Genomic DNA, 18,650 nt, shown 5'->3' with positions numbered 1-18,650 from the left:
ATCATTACATATGAGAGAAAACAGCAAAGGTAGCAGACTATTTTGAGATGGTGATTTATGACGAGAGGAAGAGCGCCTCAAATAATGGTGCACAATTTGATTTTTAAAAGTTTGCCGTTAACCATTCTCAAATTCCAGGCCCAGTTTCAAGGCTCTGCTTAAGCTTAAGCAGATTTTTTCTGCTACAGTTAGCAGGAAAATTTTCTTACCGTTAAGCAGCTCTGTGAAATTGGGCCCAGGACTGCATAATGCTAAGGAGATGGTGTCGGAAATGCCTATGGTCCAAACATGGATAGTAACAGCGCAAGGCCCTCTGTTACTACGGTATAAAAATTCCATACAAATGACTACATTTATTGTCATCATTTTTACTAGAAGTAGAAAAGGAAAAGAAAACACTGAAAATGTCATGGTAACTTTATTGTCATAAATTGTACCTGGTAACAAATCTGCTAAGCAGAAATATTTTCTGTGCTAAACAAATTAATTTGCTTTAACATTTTTTTGTACAAATTGGACCCTAGTCTAATTACATACAGCTTGTAACTCCCTTGCTTTTAGCTGAAATGGAACCAGCTAAAATGCCATATTATTCATTGTTGTAACTGGTGCCCTGTTATTTGTTTGCTAGGTAACACATTCTGCTAAACAACTTCTTAGTATTGGACCGTTGACCTGTGGGGTGCATTTTGTTTTCTTCAAATATCAAAATTAATTTTGCATCCTCAAATTTTATCAAAATATTTCATGCTTGCTTTTTAAATAAAGTACATGTACATCGACTGAAAAACACACACCCAAATACCAGTGAAACCCATAGTGTGCTACTGCACTGCAACAAGTCAAATGGTCTTGCACAGGTGAGGGCAGGCTTTATCTGAACAGAACACTTCCTTATGAAAGTCAGATTGTTTGGGGAATAATTAAGAGACACCAAGGCCACAAACAGGGCCAAGAGAAGGGCAAAGAAGACAGCAGCCCCCAAAAATTCCATCCACAATTGGCTCTGTTCTACATCAAGGTAAACAGTATTATTTTTCAATTAATTATGAAATTCTGGCCCATTATTTATTACACCTCAACTATTATACTTCTTTCTGCATCTTGTTCTCTATCTTGTTCAATAACGCACAACATAACATTTAATCCTTTAAATAACATTATTCTATAAAGATCTAAAACATTTCAAGATATTCTTAACCAGAGTTCCCGATGAGAGAAACCATTAGAAATTATTCCCCAAAAAGCTGACAAATCTGGCTGACAAATCTGGCGGCCATTTTGCTTTTACCAACAACATAAATCCACACAATGGAGGCCTGGGCCAAATACATGTACCACTCGTAACTAATGAGGTCTCTTTTGCTCCAAATACCCATATGTCGGATACGATTGTCTGCAGTACATGATCAAATCATCAGCGTTCCAGACTGCAGTATTTCCAAGTCAACTTAAATTTTACATGTACATGTAATGACGTGAGTGTTAAATTATCATAAGCCAGAGTAAAAGTCGCTTTATACTCAGTTGGTCATAAACTGCAGGACTTGCAGTCACAAGGTTAAGGGTTCAAATCAAGCCAAGCTAACCGCTGATTTCATAATGACTAAGATAAGTATTATTGTCTCGTTACTGAATCACAATTCATCGATTTGCGCAACTCATATTGATCATAGATGTTTAAACCAATGAGGTTGGCTGTTTTGTCGGCTTGGCGTTTATATCCCCTTATGGGAGCTTTGTCTAGTCCCCTTGTTGAGAATATCATCCAAACGAACGAACAAATATAACAAAACAAATTGTGTATTTAACAGAGTTCTCGTCAACTTGATCAGGTCGTTTGCGCCGGGTTATAGTTGGGGTCTAGATAGTTGTAATCTCCTACACTGGGCTCGAAACTGGTGTAGTCACCATCAACAAAGCCCTGGCTGTAACTGGTATGAACTGGTTCCATCCGGTGTGTGCTGGAATGGTGCTTGGAGCTGAAGTTGCTGTTGGTTGTGAGAGTGGATACTGTCTTAACTTGGGAATTATGAAAGAATACTGTGCACTGTTGCTTGGGAAAAATGCTCAATAGTATAAATAGATTTTTAGGGGCGACACAATTGTGCTGGTCACAAATAGGATGTCAACAACACCTGTTGCATTGTTTGCTGAACTTCTGAAAAAATTGTGACTAAACTTCAAGTTCATTTCAGCTGGAACTTGCAAAAAAACTGTTGAGTTGTAAGATGTTGCTAATACAATGAATGGCTGCTTTCCTGAATTGTATTGGATGTTTTATTTCTGTTGGTGAAGGTTTTTGTCAAGTGTCTTCAATCTCAAACCCACACAAATGTAGTTTGTTGTTTTGTACCATCATCAGCGTTATATTTGGAACTTGACAGTCAGTTACTGTCAATGACTGTCAATGACTGATCCTTTAGCGTAATATTTGGAACTCTACGGTCAGTTACTGTCATTGACTCTCAATGACTGATCCTTTACAGGAGGGAACCCAAGTATGTGGCGAGTTAAATACATTTTAAAACTACTTTTACTCACCAGTCTACACAGTTTTGGCAAAGATCTGTGGAAACTTCCTCTGGGCATTCCGTGCAATGCCACCGTATGCCAAAGATGGGCTCCATCTCACACCCATCGCAACAATACCCAACGTGACCCTAAAAACAAAACGCAACAAAAGTCAAATTTGGGTAGATCAGTGACGTTCTCAAGATGCAACGCAAGATACGATGTGTAATGATTTGATGTGTAATGCGTTGTATCTAACCCTGTGATACGTTGTGGCGCTTCAAAAGCTAGTTAGTAGTGGCACAGATCTGTATGGGTCACTAGAGTATAGACTCCTGGCATCGGTCCAGGGATTTTGAACAATCTTAGAATTCTATCTTTGTTCTTTAGAAAACTCAATTCTGCGATGACCCTGATGCCAAGTAATTTTTTTTTAATACAATAATGTTTGACAAATTCCATGCTTGTATCACCAAAGGCACAGTTCCCTCAAATATTCTGCCCTATTTTTTAAGTAAGATTTCAAAGACGGGCTGTGAAAAAACAAAAAACCTCGTAAGTATTCTACTGACCTGAACCCTGATTTTCCTCTTCTTGATTTGCTTGAGTTTGAGTAACTCCTGATATTCTGGGGTGCTCCTTAACACTGAAGGAATCGTCTCGTCATCCTATCCAAAGAAAACAAAACAAATGGGAGAATGTTAGGTTGTGTTGGCCTGTCCTCTATGAAAGCAGGGAATTTTACATTTGCATCAAGCATATTTCACAGGTTAGCGAGGAAGTTTTGCTTCTTGTGCGCTTCTAGTGTAGTCACTGGCCAATTTTCCTCGTATTATCCGAACCTCGTCTTAAACGAAGCGCGCTAAATATAGATATACACCTTACACCTAAATGTTGTCTTTAAATTGCTGCTTATTTTTTAAGTATTGTGTACCCAATCATACCTAATACTATAATGCTTGTTTAATTTTGACATAAATGTACATTATTGTATTATTATTTTGTATGACAGCATTGAAATAAATGTAAATGTTACCATACACACGTCATCATTGTGTATGCACACAACACATTAGTTATGTACTTCTAGTTTAAGACATTCTTTGCTTCAGACAGCTAGCGCAGAAATTCAGAGTTTGCCCTATGTGTATTGGGTGTTCAATCCTTACCTGACTGTTTGGGTTTTCCCTGGAATAATACTCTTTGGCTTACCTCCCACATCTAAAACTGAAACTTCCTTCTTTGTCTTCTCTCCATTGGGTCCGTGGGTAGTACTGTGCTTAAGTTTGCTTTTCTGAGAATCCTTGGATTCACAACCAGAATTTTAAAAAACGACCTTGAAAATGTCCTTGAAAAAACAAATCCCAGAAAAAACCCCAAATCCCTTCCAATCTGGACCACTCACCGATATTGTATCATCGTCATCATCATCATCATCATCAAAACCATCGTCAAAACCATAGCTGTAAGGGTCATCATCGGACATAAATACTGGGGGCAGGACAGACTGGAGGAATGTGGAGGGCTGGTACAGCGGCTTGGTAAAGGGGTGCATCCTCTTGCCCGTCTTTTTGAGACAGAAATAGAACAGAAATGAAAACAAAAAAGGAATGAATTATAAATTAATGGATAACTTTAGTATGAGATAAAAATCCATCTTTTGAATGCCGCTCTTTCGTGTTTGAATGAGATTTTTGTTTTGTGTCTATGGTTGCTTTTCCAGTAAGTTTAGATTTTGGACATACATGTAGACAGGGTAAGAGGCGTCCGTCTCCTGAACAGATCAAAACATTACAGATACCACCAGGGTTAGGCTCATGCGATTAGTGGGACAGATGTTAAAAAAAAATAATACCACAGGGTGACACAGAAAGTTTTCCAAAAACATGTAAAGTGGTTTCATCCAAATTTGACTCGTTAACCATCGTGACTGTAGTCTGAGTTTGAGTCGTCAGAAAATATTACTTAAAGCCATTGGACCCTTTCGGTTCAGAAAACAAAAAAAAAGTTCACAGATTTACAAATAACTTGCAGGGTTTACAGAAGGCAATGATGAAAGACTTCTCTTGAAATATTATTCCATGAAATGCTTTACTTTTTGAGAAAACAGCAAAACAATATAAATTCTCGTTAACGAGAATTACGGATTTATTTCAAACACATGTCATGACACGGCGAAACGCGTGGAAACAAGGGTGGGCTTTTCCGTTGTTTTCTCCCGACTCCGATGATCGATTGAGCCTAAATTTTCGCAGGTTTGTTATTTGATATAGAAGTTGTGGTACACAAAGTGTGGGCCTTGGACAACACTGTTTACCAAAAGGGTCCAATGGCTTTAAGTCGGACTCAAGTGGGAGTCAGGAGTCACTAAACAACATGTGTACATTGGTTATTAAGCTAACCTTCTTATTGTTCTGGTATGTTGTTAAGTTTGGTAGTCTTCCTGGTACAGGCATACCAGCTTTCATCAACTTGATAAAGTACTTTTGTACTCTGCTAGCCACCTATTACAAAAACACATAGAAAAAGAAAAGTATTTTACTGGTCCACAATATCAAAAATGCAGTCCCCATCCTCTCGCAACATTCAGCTCTCTGAGCTATTAATATTAACTTGTTCATTTTCAAACCAGGAAAGGAGGCCAGATTCAACTTGCTTAAAGAACTTTTGATACACCTTGTAATGCCTCTAATTTTGTAATATTTTTAGAGGTCTTGACCCAATTAAGCAAGGACAGGTAGTCGGAAAACAATTCTCCGATGTCAAATAATTTTTGTTGGATTTCCGTCAAACATTATTGCTTTGAGAGACTCGGTTTTACTCACTGAAAGACACACAGCTCTCCAATGCACTAAAGACATGCCCTACAGCTTAATCTCTAAACCTCTCTAGTGTAAATATAGCCCTCACAGAATTTTGTTTTTACCTGTTGTGAAGTTCGGTTTCCGAGCGCCTTGGCTATCTTTTCCCATCGTCTTGCCTCCACATCCTCCATTGGGAACTTGAGAAGACATTCCTCCAACCTCCGCTTCAATTCAAACGAAAACAAAACATTACAAAAAAATAAAACCACCGGTGAATGAAACATCCAGGATAACTTGATTGGATGATTGTTGGTCATGTGACCTTCATTATTCAAACCATTTTACGACCTATGTCATAAACTGTGCATTATGCTTTTTTAAATATTATTATTTGCACAATTCACCAGACACTTTTGTCACATATTTCTCAAAAACGATTAAATGCTAGACCCCACCCCATGCATGCATGGTTTACACACAAGAAAACAGGTATTTTTCAGATTATTAAACTTTTTTTGCAAAAATCACCAAAGAAAAAGTAGCTCCATGCAAACCTTGGTGTATTAAAGAATAGATGACACCAAGTACAACTACATGTATTAAACTTTCCTTTCAAAAATCACGAAAGAAAAACTTAGGTTTCTAAGTACTCGGTAAAGTCAGTTTGCGTGAAGTGGGCATGGCCCAAAGTTGAAATACGTCACACCTACGAATACTATAATAAATTGCGGATTTTTTGAATTTGTTTGACTACCTGTTCATGTCTTGTCCATAGCTGGTTGAAAGTTGCCGATTTGCTCTCATCTGCTGGACGACCTCGAATCAGCTCAATCTGATGAATTAGACATTAGGTGTCTCATTAATATTCATGTATTTAAATTTGATAATCTTAATACCAGTAACCCAACTCAAAAGCAGAGTTGCCCACAAATTGTAACCTTATTACTTTTGAAACTTCCATCAGTTATTTTGAACAGATTGGTTATACGATTATTCTTGATAAGGATTGGATTGGTCTAGTGTCACCATGGTCAAGTGGTTAGACTGCATGACTTGCAATCTCAAGAAAAGGGTTCGAACGCTACCAAGCTAACCATTGATTTCACAATGACTAGAATAAGTAATGTCATCTAGTTACCGAGTCACGGTTTGTGCAATCGCGTTCAACTTATGTTTGTATGAGAGAAGTTTGGTGTTGCCAGCTTATAGTTTATACCCTCTTGTGAAAGTTTTACATAGGTCCCTTGTTGGGAAGATCATCTAAACAAACAAACAAACAAACAAACAAACAAACAAACAAACAAACAAACAAACAAACAAACAAACAAACAAACAAACAAACAAACAAACAAACAAACAACAAACAAACAAACAAACAAACAAACAAACAAACAAACAAACTAACAAACAAACAAACAAACAAACAAACAAACAAACAAACAAACAAACAAACAAACAAACAAACAACAAACAAACAAACAAACAAACAAACAAACAAACAAACAAACAAACAAACAAACAAACAAACAAACAAACAAACAAACAAAAAAGCAAACAAACAAACAAACAAACAAACAAACAAACAACAGTCTATATGTTTTGGGGGGTTTAGTTTTATTGATACAGGTACCTTCAGATCGTGTTTGGAGTCCACAGCATCAACAGTTTGCATGAGGTCTGGTGTGCTACTCGTAGACGGTGTATCCATGTCAAGATTGACTGGTACTCCTGCTGTTACTGCGGCTGGTACTGCTGGGGGTGCCATGGTCGCCGGCTTGGTTTGGGTCGTCAAGGAAGGTGCAGAGACAGGTGCTGAATATTCATGAGTAAAAAAAAATCACTTGAGTTTTGTACTCATGCTTGGGTGAGCACCGCTCACTTTTATAAAGGGTATGACAACTAGGTTGCGCAGGAATTAGCCTTCTAATTTGTGAGAGGTAATAAGTCCTTTGAAACTTACAAAATTCAATCCAAGATGTCGGCTACGTATTCTTCAGGGAGCAGTTCTCAACCAAGCATATATTATTTTACAGACTTTTTGGTGTCATTTGAAATTTGAGTCCATAAGCTATCCATACATCTGAACCCTTTTTCCCCAGAATCATATATTTTTTATTTAGCTGCCATTTCAAAGTCTTTAGTTTTTTTTGAGACACCTCAGTTTTTTAAAAACCTACCAGCGGTGCTAGTGGTCTTAGTAGATGGCCTCATACTCCTTGGTTGATGCACCAGGCCGAGTAACTCGTTCGTCTCGGGGGCTCCGATATACCGAGCCCAGTCGATCTCCGGCAAAGTCACTACTCGCTGCGAGATGGGGAGATGTAGTGTATCCTGGCAAAGAGTGAGAGAGAGAGAGGGGGAGAGAAAAGGGCAAAGTATAAGTAGGGACATCGAAATATAAGTTTTGACTGTTTCAGTTTTACTGTAATAGTAAATTAGCTGGCCCAGTTCTGATGTTTTTTTACTGCTTTCTGTGTTTTATTTCCTTTATTTCCTTGTTGTATCTTCTGTTTGAATTATTTTTTGTAAAATCAGTGTGAGCATCCTTAACATAAACCTTTGGCTGCAATGATATAATTTGTTTTTACTACTAAAAATCTAATTTTTTATTGATACATTGTGAAATTTGCTTCCTTTGGTTTTTATAAAATACAGTCCAGTTTGAGTACCCTTGCACACATGTCACACGCGGCAACTGTGCCACGCATTAATGGGACGCATAAATGGGTTATTCTCAGATTTCTTTAGTCACCTTATGTTGGAGCTTGTGCACAAACTTGATTGGGTTTCTCAGGGCTTTGTCGTTGCATTCCAACAATTTGTCTAGATCCACAACAGCTTGCTTCCGTTGTGCCTCTAGCGTGGTGAGTGTACGAAGGAGCATTCGATAACTGCACAGGAGTAAAGCAATAACACATTTTCAAAAATCACATTTAAAACCAGGCCTTGAAACATTTTTGCTTGAAAATTTGTCTAATTTGCATCTTGCCAGAAAGTTAAACTTTAAAATGCCACCAACATATCAGCTGTAGCAAAGTAAGTCTTTGGGTCTTCAAAAAAAATATAGATATTTTTACAAACAAAACATTTTTTCAAAGCAAGAATAATGGTTGATAAAGCAAGCCAAAATGCCTGAGACAACATTGCCGATTATTTCAAGGTAAGTCTACTGCATTACAAAACACCAACCACCTACTCTTTGTTTCCTTTGATGGCCATGTGGTCCGATTCAAAGTAGAAAGGTTCGCTCTCGTCAACATCCTCGAACCACTCTTCCGCCTGATAGTCCACCTCCTCTCTGCTGACCCTGATCCTTAAACCTCCTTGCTCCTCGCCCTTAGAGTCACCCTTCTCATGTGTCGCATCCTTCTTGGAGCTCTTCTTCTTGCTGGAGGACTTCCTATGGGTCACAACAGGGCTTGAGGAGGGTGTGACCTCCTCTGACCCTTGGGTCACAGTTACTTCTGAAGGGGTTTCCGAAGCTGGGGTTTCCAATACAGTCCCACTTGATCGTAGACCACGTCTAGTTGGAGATCTTGTCAGGTCAAGTTGTGTGTGTTTATGAGGGGTGCCCCGCGGGGAAGTTCCACTACGATGTCGTGTACGTTGGACAAGGGCAGAGGTTTCAATAGAAGCTACAGAGTTATTCTTTAAAATTATTTTATCGATAGCATCGCTGACTGATTCCTGGATTTGATCACCGTTGAAGGCATCTGGTGGGTCAGGTATGAGTTCGCTATTGCATTCAGTTTGTTGGAGAGAGGGAGTGAGTGTCTCTGAATCTGCCGGTTTGGATGTATTGAAGTCTTGGGATAGGTCCCTACACACTGAAGCGGTTCTCCGACGCTTAGGCGAACCAGGCAGGACAGGATCTGCTGCCTGGTTCTCTAGTGGTTTCTTCGGGGAGATGCTACTACTGGTGCTCCTCGTCCTTTTCCTGGGAGTTGTCTTTTCTCCCCTGACCTTATTTCTTGGATGAGTTTGTGCCTCCTCCTCATCTGGCAAGTTTTTCGTGTTAGTATCAAAATTATCTTTGCTCTCAGATGAGAGGGATTGAACCTGCCTTGCACGTCTTGGACTGGTCCTGGAAAGCAGTCCTTCAGTGGAGGTGGTAGACAAGTCATGTTTTGATGCCTTCTCTTTGAGCTTGTGAGGCCGCTCAGCAAGACCGTCCACTCCTGAGGAAGCAATTGATGCAGTTTCGATATGAAGTTCCATCTCTTCTGATTTGGAAGAGTTTGTTATGTGTTCATAAAATGAGGTAGATTCGGGTAAGTCTCTCAGCTCCGGCTGGCGTTCAATCGTCAAGGCATCTGCGCTTCCTTTTGAATCGTCCACCTGGTTCGATTCTTCAGTTCTAGTCTCCTGGTGATCGCACTGCAGATAATCTGAATCACTGTCTGTAGCTTGTCGTCCTGACGGACCATTTCCAACAGGCTCCACTACTGTCCCTGATCTGGTTCTCCGTCTTAGAGACCTACTTTCCTTTTGCACGCCGAGCGGCAATGGCAGAGGTTTCTCCAAGTCTTCCTTAACATCTTGGGTGGTGCTCAATCTTCCAGACCTCCTTCTAGAGCGGCCTGAATTATTAGCGTCCCCTCCAGCAAGGTGGTCAACGGCAACTGTCATGTCTTTATTATTAGCAACAGAATGATCTGTACTTCGCAAACCTCTTTTTGAAACTTCCCCCTCCACGCTTGGAACAATAATTGAATTCCCTTTGCCATTTTTAATCGTCTCTTGACCCTGGCCTCCAGGTCTATGATGACCCGTTTTCTTAGTCCTAATCATTTTGGGTAAATCTAGAACAACCAGAGCTTCTGATGATGTCCGAGATCGTGTTGATCTCTCATTGGAAGCTGCTTCTGATTTGTGCTCCGGTAGGGAAGCATGACTGGATACTCGTGATTGACGTCTCATGATTGCGCTGAACTTATTTAGACTACTTGTCAAAAATTAACTGCTTCGATCATGTTGATACACTCCCACCAATCACATCTGCACACAAAGAAAAACATGTTAAAAAACTTAAAGTCACAGTTGGCATACTTAAAATAGTGCAATTGAAAATAATTTGGACATTGTTCCAAAAATATCAAAACATATCTTACACACATTGTCAACCTCAGTTCCGTCTCTGAGAAACCTGCAAAAACACTGACAAAATTGCCCACAAATGTCATTTTAATTTTTGTGAATTTGCTATGAATACTTTCATTTTCCATGACCTCTTCTTAAGTCCCTGAATAATGTTTTCCTATTTCAACAAATGTGTACCCGAGGTGTAATAAAATCGTTCAAAACACTTGTTTTAGCACCAAATGAGGTGAATAGCGCCCTCAACGGCTGATCCAATCGCTTAGCGCTGAGCATTTTCTAGATAGCGTGAACACCGAAAGTCGGTTTCATTGCTTAATTTGTAATCATTCCGTCATCTAGATCTCAAAGTAAAAAATCACAGCAGTGTAGAAATCATGTAGAAACTATCTTTGTGTCAAAACCTTACATAAGATGATCAGCAATACTCTGTTTTAATTGATTTTTCGGAAAGATTACCTTTCTTTAAATTCTCATGGAGGCTGCCATCTTGGGTTATATCTACTTTCAATATTGGTAATTCCACTTTCAGGAAGTGCATGAAATAATATTACCAGGTAATTTGTCTCATTTTTTTTACATGCTTTTTCATAAAACAATTACTTTAACAGTTCCTCTAATGTTTTTTGTGCATTTAATCTTACTATTTTGGAATTTTGCTTTGAAGTGACGACTATAACATTTCTCATCAAAATTTAACACCCCTGTGAGTTAAATGTGACAGTCCATTCAAAACGCGAATAAATTTATCATGAATATTCATAATCTGCATAAACGTCCGAAAGGAGAAATCAAAAATGGCGACGTTGGTTGAGCTCTTTTGTTCTGAAGGCGAAGTCGCCGAAACCGGCGAGTTTCTCCTTTCGGGAGCTGCAGAATCGATGAAAATTTCATCACAGCACTCTCCCATACCTCGTGGGAGAAAGTCCACACGAATTCAAGCCGTACGGATGAAGCAAAAGGGCAGAGTGAGTCGTGGTATGTGCAGCTGTCTTGAGCTCAATTTGGAGATGATGTTCACAATTCTCCATACCTCACGTATCAAGCCGTTGAAAACTTTTGGCCTACGGGCTGTCGGCAGCTAATTAAGGGAATTAACAGGCTTAATTGACAAGCACTGAAATGAAAGATAATGCCGTGTTGTCAATTTGAAATGAAAATATGATTTATCTCCGTTTTAATTTATTGTTTTTTATGTAGAGCAATGATTGGTTTTTCTCTCTCTAGTCTATCTAGTGACAGTCGTGTTACTGTCAGTGTAGTGTAGAGTAGAAATCGTCTGAACTCTTAGTCTAAATAAGTCTAATTAAACCATACTAACTAAGTAAAGTCTAGTCTAACCTATTATATAATATTATTACATTAGTCCATGAGAATGAAAATAATGGATTTGCGTCCACTGCCCGCATGCTCTAAAAGCTACCGCCGAATCATTTTCACAAAATTTCATTATTTTCACAAAAAAGACTCTGCATCACAAATGTTCAAGTTCAAAACATCGAACAAGGTTAAAAGGTTATTTTTACGCATTTTAGCAGTAGTAAATCAAACCCTGATGTTTCTGACCAGCAAAGTGTGGTGGCCAAAACACCTTGTAAACCCATCGCTTCATAAATTAACTTGTCTCATAATTTACAAACTTTGAACCTGTCTTAAAAATTTTCAATAAAATAAGTGTTTTTTTTTTTTAGATGCTTGTATGTAACTGTTGTAGTTCATTATTACTGTTAACTAAATTATATTCTAAGGTAAGTTGATTTTATTAATCTTATTAATTTTCTTGATAAATTTTGCTGACAGGTAAAGATTTAAGCAACCAAGATAAGAACTATGCTGTGTCATCGTTACCAGCACCCACAGTAGACGACACCAAATCTGAAGTAGACATTAACGATATGGAAACCATCAATGAACAGGTGCGGATTACAGTTTGTGTTCCCCCCCCCCCAAACCGCCCCCCCCACCCCACCCCACCCCAGCTCGTGTGCGGCATATAACATTTTGTTGAACACTTTTTGTTTACAAGCAGGTTCACCAAACACGTCGTAGCTGCCGAACGAAAACACCTGCCCGGCACTTCATAAGCGAGGTACAAGAAACACAAAGGAGACAACTCAACACCAGAACTTACCTACCAAGACGGCCAGGCCAACCAGATGTGAACCAAGGTATGTTTTCCAGACGATTGTCCAATCTAAAAAAAAGTAATCTTATAACCCACTTCACAAACATTGTATTTTGACTTGATTTTTAAACAGATGGATCTCCTTTTTGTTGTGACAAGTGCGGTACAAACAGCATCATCAAGCCGACAAGATTTTTAAACCCAAAGACCAATACACTCAGAAGGAGAAGAATCATCGGAATACGCTACAAGGTGGATCCTAACACCAAGAAAAGATTGACTCTCTGTAATGCTTGTGGTAAGTTGTCGAGTTAACAGATTTTTGTTTTAATGGTTAGATGATCAGGTGTGGGTTTAAATCCCGGCAGTGCAGTGACACTTGTGTCCTTTAGCAAGACACTTTTAACAATGATGGGTGGCTCATGCATAAAGTGCTTGTCTCTTACCACTGTGGTTCACAGGCCATAATATGAGTTTTGCTTATGTGTTTTGGTTCTCTCCTATGCCACAAGGTTTTTTCTCTTTGCTTTTTGGTTTTTGCTGCGCCGTAAAAATCAAACACTTTATGAAATTGCTCTGTAATCAGATATGGGTACACCACGCCCCTGCGTATTAACACCAAATGTTCAGCCTGTCGTTTGACTGTTGACATTTGACCTTTGCCATTTTGGGTCGTTTTGCAAGGATGTGATGTCACAGTTTGTTGTGTTTTTGCGCATAGGTCTTCAGTTTGACCGTATGGAGAAGAACCAGGATGGATACAAACCACCGCGAGCAACGGAGCAAGATAAGAAAAAATACAAGGAAGATGCAGGAAGATTTGCCTCCTCCCTCGTGGAAGGACTTAAAGACCCTGATGGTAATTTTTTTTTATTTTTTGGGGGGGCATACGGAAATGTCGAGTGGCATCGCCTTCTTCTTGGTCAGTTGGCACTTCTTTGTAGCCCTCCAACCATCTCTGCTATTCGCCATGGTGGTATTAAACTGGCATCTCTACTGATCCGGTTCACATCTTCATGGCATATTTGGCATAAATCCATCAAATGTTCTCAAAATAGATGGTAGAAGTTACTTTAGATGAATTGGCAAGCTCATGATTTTTTCAAGATTTTTCATGATTTCAGGTTTTGCTTAAAATCTCCTGGGATTGATTTCACGATGCACTAAGATTCCTCTTAATCTAAGTTGTTACAATCACCATGGTGATTTGTATTGTGACATCAAACTTTTGGTTAGCAATTCAGATTGACTCGCAGCTAAGCCTAAGATTGATCAATGGCTCTATGTGAAATCAGCCCCAGGAGCCTTAGAATGTTCTTGGAAGGAGTTTCCAAAGGAAGAAAGAAATGGTCCACGTTGTGTACAACCCTGTCGATTGTAAACCTTCTTGCAATATCATGGTGGTTCCCATAGAGTTATATATAAAAACTAGAGGGCGCACTGGTGATGCTTCTTGCACAAACGCGACGAGACCGCAAGGAGTAACGCGCCCCATTCTGCATGCGCGTTGAATATGAAGTACTCGTTAGAATTTGTGTTTATTGAACGCTGGTGCGATGCTATTTTGTCAACTTACAAAATGGCCACACAAACACACGCTGTGCGATGCCTGTTTTGTCAACTAAGAAAATGGCCCCCTGCGCGCATGTCAGGTCACGTATATAGGCCAGTGCGCCCTCTAGTTCTTCTATATAACTCTATGGTAGTTCTGCGTCTAGAACAAGGGGGGAACCCAGACTAGCTACCCACATTCAGGAAACCTCATGTTGTAAAAACATTTGTCCTTTTGCAGTGTGTAATCGTTGCAATTTTTCATTTGAAACTTTGTTTAGCGGCCAGACTGGCTTGTTTGCACATCTCCTCCAAGCCCTGTGGCTGTATGCAGAGGTACATTATCGCTGAAGGTAAGTCCTAAATTTTCACTTTTATTCTACAAACATCTTTGTGGAGCAGTTGTTGCCTTTTTTAAAGTTCTCAGGTACAGTTTCTCAATATAATATTTTACAGAAAAAAAAGTGGTTCTTGTATGAACTACATAATTAATAGGCATTCAGGATTTTGTTTAAATTTACCAATCCTGTGTAGTACCTTTAACATGCCAACAGCGTTTAACTGATTTAATTGATTTGATAGGATTTTGATCTGATTGTTTACTTGATATACAGGCAACATGGAGGAGTCGAGGGATCGTGCTAGCCAACTCCTCAAGATGATCAAAGACGCCAAGAAGCTGAAGGATAAAAAATCCTATAATGTCGAAGAGCTACTCACCAAAGGCAAAAAGTAAGACCCATTTTATCAATCGACCACAAAGGATTTGGTCATCTTGAAATGAAAAAAATTGAAACACTGGCCAGATAAACAGAATTTTACTTACTCAAAATAGTTCATACTTTTAACACAGTGCTTCTCACCAAGTAAGTTGTTACCAGTCTCTGCCCTACCTTTAAACAATTCTTATTAAACCCTCAACAGATTTCGCAAGGTCGGCCTCGGCAACGGCCAAAAGCGCTCCAAAGAGTTCGAGGAGTTCGTCCTGACCAACCGACAGAATCTGCGTAACAATCTGAAATTCTGCGAGCGCGCGTGCCAGCGGATTCTCAGCTACTCCAACAACTTCCTGCACAAGAGGTTGAAGACAGAGCCCGAGCAACGAGAGAGGATCAAGAGGACCAAGGGTCAGATGGCGCTGGGGAGACTCAAGGAAGTCACTGACTTACATGAGCTGAAATGCTGCGAGGGGGAGTGTGTTATGGTGAGTCATTGCACTGCGGCGGCCACTGCCACTACCGTGGTCATGCTTCCTGTATTCAATAACAGTGATGTATGCTGGTATATATTTGAGAGAAAGGAACCAGACTATTTGCCCTTTCAGCCTCGGTTTGGTTACATTGATTTGAATGTGAGAAAATCTAGATGGCTGCACCGTGATAAAAGTCTGTTCAATGCAATGAGTGTAACTGTGACAGATTGGAGTGTTGTATAAGAAGCCATTGTTATTATTTAAAAGAATGATAATTCATGTTGGTTGATCTAACAGATGGCTCATACTCACGCTGTCCTGCTGAAGACCTGGAGGGAAAGGGCCAACTCTGGCCAGGCAGAGGCCAGGAAAGTACTTGCTGAGATGTTAACGCCGTCAGGTGAGCTGATGTTAACCCTCCTACTCTTGGACCATTTAATACCATATATCTATTGTTTTGTACTTTATGCAGATGACATCACACATCACTCAAAAGGTGTGGCATGTTGTGTCCGGGCAGACAAGCACATTGGACTCAAGCTCTGGTTCAAGTCCCGGTTGTGACACTTGTTGTCCTTAAGCAAGACACTTCACCATTTTGATAATTTCAGTACAAAAACATATTAAGGCTCATAGCAAAAATGTTGTATTGGCACCATAAGGGTGGTTACCCGTTCAAGTGAGGACTTCAACAAATGTGAAAGCATCATACTTTACCCTTCATCAGTTTTTTTTCATAAGTTTAAAGTTGTGACAAATCTGACCAATGTAAATCAAGCAATGCAATTTGTACGTGTTACAGGCAAAGTCTCTAACTGCGCCACTTTCATCACTCTGGTCACCGGCTGCAGCTTGAGCACCATCCAAAGTGTCGCCTCTCAGATGAAGGAGACCGGTGGGGACAGGGAGCCGCCTCCCCACGGTCTCAAGAAATACTGGAAAAACAATCCAAGGCAACAGCAGAGCTTCAGCGACCTAGAGCAGGAGGTCTCTACAGGGTCTAGGGAGACGCAGAAGGTGGCTCCGAAGACTGGATCCGAAGGGGGTAGCGGTGGGGGAGGGAGTGGGGACAGTAATGGCGCAGGGGACGTAGAAGCACCTGCTTTAACCCAGGTAGGTCTTTTTAAAATCTTTCCTTACCATAGGCAACTTTAGTCGACTGCATTTGATTCCCTCTTCTGACTTTAGTCGACCAAGCTTACACCAAAAAATAAGCACCTGAACCGACTAATGGTTGGAAAAGAGAAAGATCACACATTTTCAAAAGACTATGCAAGACTTTGAAAATGACTTTGATGCATGCTCAAACATGAGGACCCTTCAAAGTTAAGTGGTTTGTTTCTTGCACATTATGTACATGGGACCACCCCAAAATATTTAAAATACTTGTATGTGGTAAAATATGCAATTCTCTTATAATGGATTGTAAAGATCCAGATTGTAAAACAACTATTGAGCATCAGATGATTGTGCACTTAAAAGTCTCAAAACAACTTGGAAACCAGAAGGTTTCAAAAATGCCATTTGTTGGAATGTGTTTTGATTGCGTTAGGTATAACAAAAAATTTAAATAAAGTTGAAACATGCAGTTAACTTTTGTTTATAATCTTCAGGCTCAACTACGAGACCAGCAGCAGCAGCTGAAACGCCTGCAGCAGCAACTTGAGGAGCAGCAGCGCCACGTCCTTCAGCAGCAGTCTTTGATCGAGCAGCAGCTGCAGCAGCACAAGCTGGCCATGCAGCATAAACGTCAGCAGCAGAAACAGCGCCAGCAGCAGCAGGAGCAGCAGGTACAGCGGCGACGGCTGCAGCAGCAGCAACAGCAGCAGCAGCAACTGACGGAGACGCAGCAAGAGATCATGCAAGCCCACCAACAGCAGGTCTGTATGCATTTTCTGTATGTGCATGTTTTCTCGTACATTGTGAAATCAGTCAAACAAGCTGCACTTGCACGCATGCCATAAACATCATATCTCAAAGACAGAGGTTCAAAGCCCAATTTCATTTCGCTGCTTAAGCAGAAAATATTGCTTAAAATTTTCCTGCTTAGCAAAAATAAACATGATACCAGTAATTTTTGGTACATATGACTTGGTATTTTGAGTGGTAACCTTATTTGTGTAAGCAACATTTTGTTGTGCTTAGCTGCCCTTTGTGCTTAATTAGCTCTATGAAATTGGTCCCTGGTTTTAATCTTTAATAATTAAAGATATAACAGTTGTAGAATTCAAATAAACATGTCATGTATAATGTATTTGGACTGATACAATGATATTATTATGATATTATTTTATTACTGTCGTCTTTCTTTCCATATAACTCTTGTGTGCAATTCAACCTATTGGTTGCAATGCTATACAATTTTTCATGTTTATACTTGCATGAAATAAACCAGTAATAATAAGATTGACTGTTCTTTTGGTTGTTGTACATGTAGGCGTCCTCGGAAGAGGTTGCTGCCCAGCCAGCAGCACGTCAACATGTGGATACACAGCAGGCTATCGGCCAACAGCAACAACAGCAAGCAACCACACAGCAACAGCAGATGTCTCAACTGGCAGCCCAGCAACAACTCTTGCTACAACAGCTCGGAGCACAACAGGTGACTCTTACATACATATATTTTTTATAGCTAGGAGTACTTAGAATAATGTTACCTCGACTTTCATCTCAGTAGAATTAACAAGAACCAGAGTCCAGAGCTGATTAAGCAGGAAATTTTCTACTAAGCAGAAATGAGCAGGATACAAGTCATACACTGCTCTTGTGACATAGTAGTTCAAATGGCTATGCTCAGCTACTTTCTGTGCTCAAGAAGTTGGGCCTGGCCTTGGCATTTTGAAACAGCTAGTTGAAAACTGATTCAATGGTAGTTTCCACGTTAGTATTTTGGTTGAGTACATCATTAGATAAACATGATGTGTTACATAATGGGACCACAATGGGACCTTTTGTTTGACTCGCCCAATTCTTTTGATCACTAATTTGGTTGCAGACTCATTGAGCCTTTCTTCCTCGGTTTGGTTACATTGAATTGAATGGGAGAAATCCAAGATGGCTACAGCATGATGGAGTTGTGTTGAGTTCAGATTAAACATGTAAAGTCCTCTAAAACTGTTTCTGTTTTTGCTTTAACAGATCGCACAGCAACTGGCAGCGCAACAGCAGCAAGTTGCCTCTGCCGGAACAACAGTTGCAGCGGCTCAACCACCAGCTGGCATGGAGGGTATGGACAGCAGGCTGCTGCAGCAGAACATGCAGCAACTACTGCTGGAGATTCAAAACCAGATCAACGTCCAGCAGAACAGCATGCACCAGCTGCTGCTTGAGATGCAGAGTGAGATGACGGCGCAGCAACTGCAACAGC

General features: G+C 40.0%; 1 protein-coding gene and 1 pseudogene across 2 annotated transcripts; one reads left to right on the top strand and one right to left on the bottom strand.

Moving 5' to 3' along the window:
* Nucleotides 1-399: 399 nt before the first annotated feature.
* LOC117302950 (ZZ-type zinc finger-containing protein 3-like) lies at nt 400-10,910 on the bottom strand. 2 transcript variants are annotated; one of them, XM_033786948.1, is made up of 12 exons: nt 10,875-10,910; nt 8,515-10,316; nt 8,071-8,209; nt 7,496-7,649; nt 6,949-7,130; nt 6,073-6,150; nt 5,441-5,542; nt 4,917-5,018; nt 3,920-4,081; nt 3,087-3,182; nt 2,545-2,663; nt 400-1,991 (listed from the first exon to the last, which is right to left on the bottom strand). In XM_033786948.1, the coding sequence occupies exons 2-12, from the start codon at nt 10,236-10,238 to the stop codon at nt 1,832-1,834; spliced, it is 3,018 nt and encodes a 1,005-aa protein (XP_033642839.1). In that variant the 5' UTR covers nt 10,239-10,316; nt 10,875-10,910; the 3' UTR covers nt 400-1,831. The 2 variants fall into 2 exon arrangements, with proteins under 2 accessions (XP_033642839.1, XP_033642840.1); XM_033786949.1 differs by lacking the exon at nt 10,875-10,910 and adding an exon at nt 10,430-10,466.
* A 296-nt stretch (nt 10,911-11,206) lies between these two features.
* LOC117302949 lies at nt 11,207-18,624 on the top strand (annotated as a pseudogene).
* Nucleotides 18,625-18,650: the final 26 nt, after the last annotated feature.

Source organism: Asterias rubens, chromosome 19 (assembly GCF_902459465.1).
Source record: "Asterias rubens chromosome 19, eAstRub1.3, whole genome shotgun sequence".
Lineage (NCBI taxonomy): Eukaryota > Metazoa > Echinodermata > Asteroidea > Forcipulatida > Asteriidae > Asterias > Asterias rubens.
Note: the sequence above shows the minus strand (reverse complement) of the source record. Positions and strands in the feature narration are given on the sequence as shown.

Bases quoted from the DNA above. Each gene is read 5' to 3' on its own strand.
- LOC117302950 (XM_033786948.1), bottom strand. From the start codon at position 10,238: ATGAGACGTCAATCACGAGTATCCAGTCATGCTTCCCTACCGGAGCAC. The intron at 7,650-8,070 runs GTGACTAAAGAA...ACTCTTTGCCAG, and splicing joins TGCACAAGCTCCAACATAAG to GATACACTACATCTCCCCAT. The intron at 1,992-2,544 runs GTGAGTAAAAGT...CACAACCAACAG, and splicing joins TGCCAAAACTGTGTAGACTG to CAACTTCAGCTCCAAGCACC.